We start from the raw sequence: 4,051 nt of genomic DNA, 5'->3' as shown, positions 1-4,051 counted from the left end.
TATGGCCTCCAGATAAACTGTACAAGAATACGACATGATTAGATGATAAATAATTTGATAATTATTTTTAAATCAAAATAGAGTTGTGTAGGAGTATTACATCGTCTGGTCCAATGTGATCCAATAGATTGCGATAAACTACTATAGCGTGTTTCAGACATCTATTGTAGTCCATCCCTCTAACTGACCACCTAGATCAGAAACAATTGAAAAATATTATTACAGTTAGTTTTAATATAAAGTCTAATTAATTAGATGATAAAGTTTTAAACTTACTTTGTTGCAAACGGGAATATGAATGGCTTCTTGTTTATTGGGGATATGTGTAGAGGTTGAATAGGTACGTAGCATGTGAAGCATTGGATAGGGTGCATGCATGTGAGATAGGTGTAGACGCCTAAGGCTAGGGAGCATGCCTTGCTTTATGACATGCATGGTCACATGCGCCAAGACTAGTGTCGCATGTATGTCTTTTTATGCATGCAAGGAAGAGGCGCCTAAGGGTAGAGTGAATGCCTTCTTTATGCTCCATTGGAATGAGCGAATGCGTTGGATTATTAGGGCAGAGATTCCTTGTGTGCAGGCACATGCTTATAGTGTTAGGGCAGAGATTCCTTGTGTGCAGAGATTCCTTGCAGGCACATGCGTTGTATTATATTATCTATGCATGGATTCTTTGCATTGCATTGTCTTGTCAGATGAATTGCATGATCAGTGCATACACCGTCTACCCTATTTAACTGCATGCGAATAACAGATTAATGTATTCACCATCAGTATCCATACAGATCATTAGAAACACTAAAGTTACATTTAAAAAAATGTCTTCCTCAACATATTACATGGTCAGTGTCCATATCGAAGGTGAAATATTTGAGCATCAATTATTCAGTTTTTGTTTTCGCAACACAAAAGTAACTCGGTTTACAATAAATCGACGATCAAATGTTTCACATCTGAAACAAAGAATAGAAAAGAAATTGCAGTGTAGTCATGTGGGTCAAATCATCTATAAAAATCTGGTGTGGTTTGTAAACAGTCCTTCAACATATTGATTCATCTTAACCACTGAGGTCCTTTTCAGCTCCTTAGAGATTAATGATGTTTGAATCTCCTCCAAAGACAATGAGTCTTTACCATAAATAAGAGTATTTGAGACTATAATATTCATTTGACTCTTATCTTCAACCATGATATGAATAATTTCAAGATCAAGAATGGTCTATTGCCAAGATAATTTTCCACTGTTTTACTTGCAGGCATCCTGATTATATACAGTTTCTACTTTTAAAATAACTTGTTGGCCAAAGATTTGATCATATTCAGGTTTTCCAATTTGAGCCAAATCGTCGCTGCTCCATTCTCCTTTGAAACCTCTGGGAGAACATTGTCACCCAAAGGCATGATCAAGGTTTTTTAAGCTTAGTCAAGCATATCCTTCTTCTCTTTCTAAGAAAGAGTGTTTGGTAATTTGGAGTCACTCTCGTTAGTTCCCTGCTGAACCAAGAAAGCCTCCCTCTTCATCCTTCAAAGATTGCAATCATTTGTGCATATGGATTTCTCTACCTCGAACTTTGTACAAACCATTCTCACATTTGATAAATCTTTCCTAAAAACACTAACTATGGAGAGAAACATAGTTGAAGTTGCAAATTGTATGAAGACTGTTCTGATAAATTACTGTAACCAGTAACTTTTTCATATAGTTTTTCACATAACTAAGAAAATACAGTATATATAGATTTAGTAGCTTTATTATACACTCTACTACCTCCCCATTCCGATCATTGTATCAAGCATGATGTCTACATCATGCCAAGATAGATTTCTGTAATATCATTTTCAAATTTTCATGCCAAGTAGCATCTGAATTTTTTTATATTATTGTTGTAAAATTTGTTCGGGAAGCACTACAGGTTCATTGGATATGGCAATTACATTTCAAAATTTCAATGTTGTGCCTAGTTGACCGGGCTTAGTTTATTAGAGAATCAAAGACATTTTCTTGTCCTTACACAAATAAGATAAAAATAAAATCAAAAGGTCCATAAATAACTCCAACCAAAAAGAATACTAAAACTAGAGAATATATAATTCCAACAAGCCTACTATTTCTCCCATTGTGCTTTCTTTCAACCAACTGTATGCAACCATCAATAACTTCTAATGTGCTTGAAATTGGGTTGTGACCCTAAGATTAAAAAAAGGAGTCATATTACACATGACAGAAAAAAATTCTAATGCAATATCAGTTAGTGTGGATATATACCTGAACTGGTGTAAAACTATAAATAATCATTTCAATGCATAAAGCTCTGTTCAACCATCACAAACACACTCACTAAGAAATGCCAAGGATTTAAAAACAAAATAAACTAACATAGAGGAACATTAACATAAATTCAAACAAATAAACAATTGAAAAGGAACTAACTTGAATCCGTGGGAGCCAAGCTCTCGACATGATTTTGGTTAAACATCCACATAGTTAACTCCTGCATTCTAGTTTTTTCTATTCTTTTTTCACCCCAATGATAGAGAATCACTTGCAATCTATGGTTGTTTGATGCTTGTACTAGTGCGATGCCATTCTCAAAAAGACACAATGGGGCGAGAAAATATTTATAGTCTATATGAATATCCAGATCCAGATAGTTTATTTTAAGAAATTGAGTCCAAGAGTTTTCAATTCCAAATTGAGTCATCTTCCATATAATAAAATGGGTATTTTGGGTGTGGTGACTAAAACAGAGAGAGTCTTCCAAGACATGAATAGTTGGCAAATGAATTGAAACTTCAACAAAATCTTGAGGGGGAAGCAACCTGCAATATGTGTCTGTACCGAGATTCAACGAGATAATCAGAATTTGTTTAGCAATATCTCGGGCCAACAAATTAATAGTGTCATTCAAATACAGAGCTTCACTGAGATCACTGCGAGTAGAGGGAACACGACCCGAATGCTCTAAAGGAACAATATGAGGAAGTTGAATAATTTTCCAAAGACTACCACCAAAAGTAAATATTTCCAACTTGTTGGGACGAAAATACACACACTTATAAGTATCAGTTGAATTATGATAACCGAATGAAAAGGCAGAACACCTGAGAATGGGATGTTGATTTACCAAAGGATAGGATTGATGACCAAATTTGTTAGATAATGTGTTGGTGGCTGGATTCCATAACTGAAACCAGGTATTTTGAATACACTTTCCTAAGTTATTCATTTTAAGAAGGAAACAGAACAATCCATTGCAGGAACCAATGAATTGGTAGAAGTAGTCGGCGGGGGATGGGAATGGGAAGCAATTTTTGGTGGATTTGATTGTGGAAGGATTGTTTAGTAAAGTATTGAGTGGGAAGGGTAAGAAAGAAAAATCAAAAGATTCGCAGATGATTTGGATGTTTTGTTTGGATTGTCGAAAGTGTAGTTTAATGAATTTGGGATGAGAGAGGAGGGAGTTCCATGCTTTGCAGACGCATCTAAGTTGCATCAAAGATTTGACAGGAAGGTACGATAAAACTTGTGCGATGAGTTCTTCAGGGAGGAATTCCACCGACATTATTAGATTGCCGCCGTTGGATGTACGTGAGACCTAAGCAGTGTGCGTTGAAACTGAACCGTGAGACCTAAGCACGCAGTGTTGAAACTGAACCCTGATGATAACCTACCAATTCTAAATAACCCTATCTGCGTGTCTTGCGGAAACAGATTCCCTGCCTTTCAACAAACTCATCCATTTGATCAATCAAACCAACCAATTTAAGCCACATGTCCAAGTCTTTTACTATAATAACAATAAGAAGAAAATCAGTACTTACCTAATTATAACTAATTTTCACACACTTAATTATAATTTTTGATCATCATTACTACTACTTATTTAATTAAAAAATATAATATGGGTCAATACTAATTATGGTTAAGATTTTAAATAAAGAAAATATGATATGTTTGAATTAATTGAATACACGTAATATTCTTTTAGAAAATTGATTATTTGTGTTTTCAGTATATTGAATATACATATATTTAAAAAATATTTTT

At 34.6% G+C, this 4,051-nt stretch overlaps 1 protein-coding gene across 3 annotated transcripts; it reads right to left on the bottom strand.

Annotated features, from left to right (window-relative positions):
- Window positions 1-292: 292 nt before the first annotated feature.
- On the bottom strand, window positions 293-3,722 carry LOC127127870 (F-box/kelch-repeat protein At3g23880). 3 transcript variants are annotated; one of them, XM_051057145.1, is made up of 2 exons: window positions 2,435-3,722; window positions 293-740 (listed from the first exon to the last, which is right to left on the bottom strand). In XM_051057145.1, exons 1-2 carry the CDS (start codon window positions 3,564-3,566, stop codon window positions 733-735), a joined length of 1,140 nt encoding a protein of 379 aa, XP_050913102.1. In that variant the 5' UTR covers window positions 3,567-3,722; the 3' UTR covers window positions 293-732. The 3 variants fall into 3 exon arrangements, with proteins under 3 accessions (XP_050913102.1, XP_050913101.1, XP_050913100.1); XM_051057144.1 differs by lacking the exon at window positions 293-740 and adding an exon at window positions 1,940-2,315; XM_051057143.1 differs by lacking the exon at window positions 293-740 and adding an exon at window positions 1,940-2,191.
- Window positions 3,723-4,051: the final 329 nt, after the last annotated feature.

Source organism: Lathyrus oleraceus, chromosome 3, assembly GCF_024323335.1.
Source record: "Lathyrus oleraceus cultivar Zhongwan6 chromosome 3, CAAS_Psat_ZW6_1.0, whole genome shotgun sequence".
NCBI classification, from domain to species: domain Eukaryota; kingdom Viridiplantae; phylum Streptophyta; class Magnoliopsida; order Fabales; family Fabaceae; genus Lathyrus; species Lathyrus oleraceus.
Note: the sequence above shows the minus strand (reverse complement) of the source record. Positions and strands in the feature narration are given on the sequence as shown.

Bases quoted from the DNA above. Each gene is read 5' to 3' on its own strand.
- LOC127127870 (XM_051057143.1), bottom strand. From the start codon at position 3,566: ATGTCGGTGGAATTCCTCCCTGAAGAACTCATCGCACAAGTTTTATCG. The intron at 2,192-2,434 runs GTTAGTTCCTTT...TTTTAATCTTAG, and splicing joins CTTGGCTCCCACGGATTCAA to GGTCACAACCCAATTTCAAG.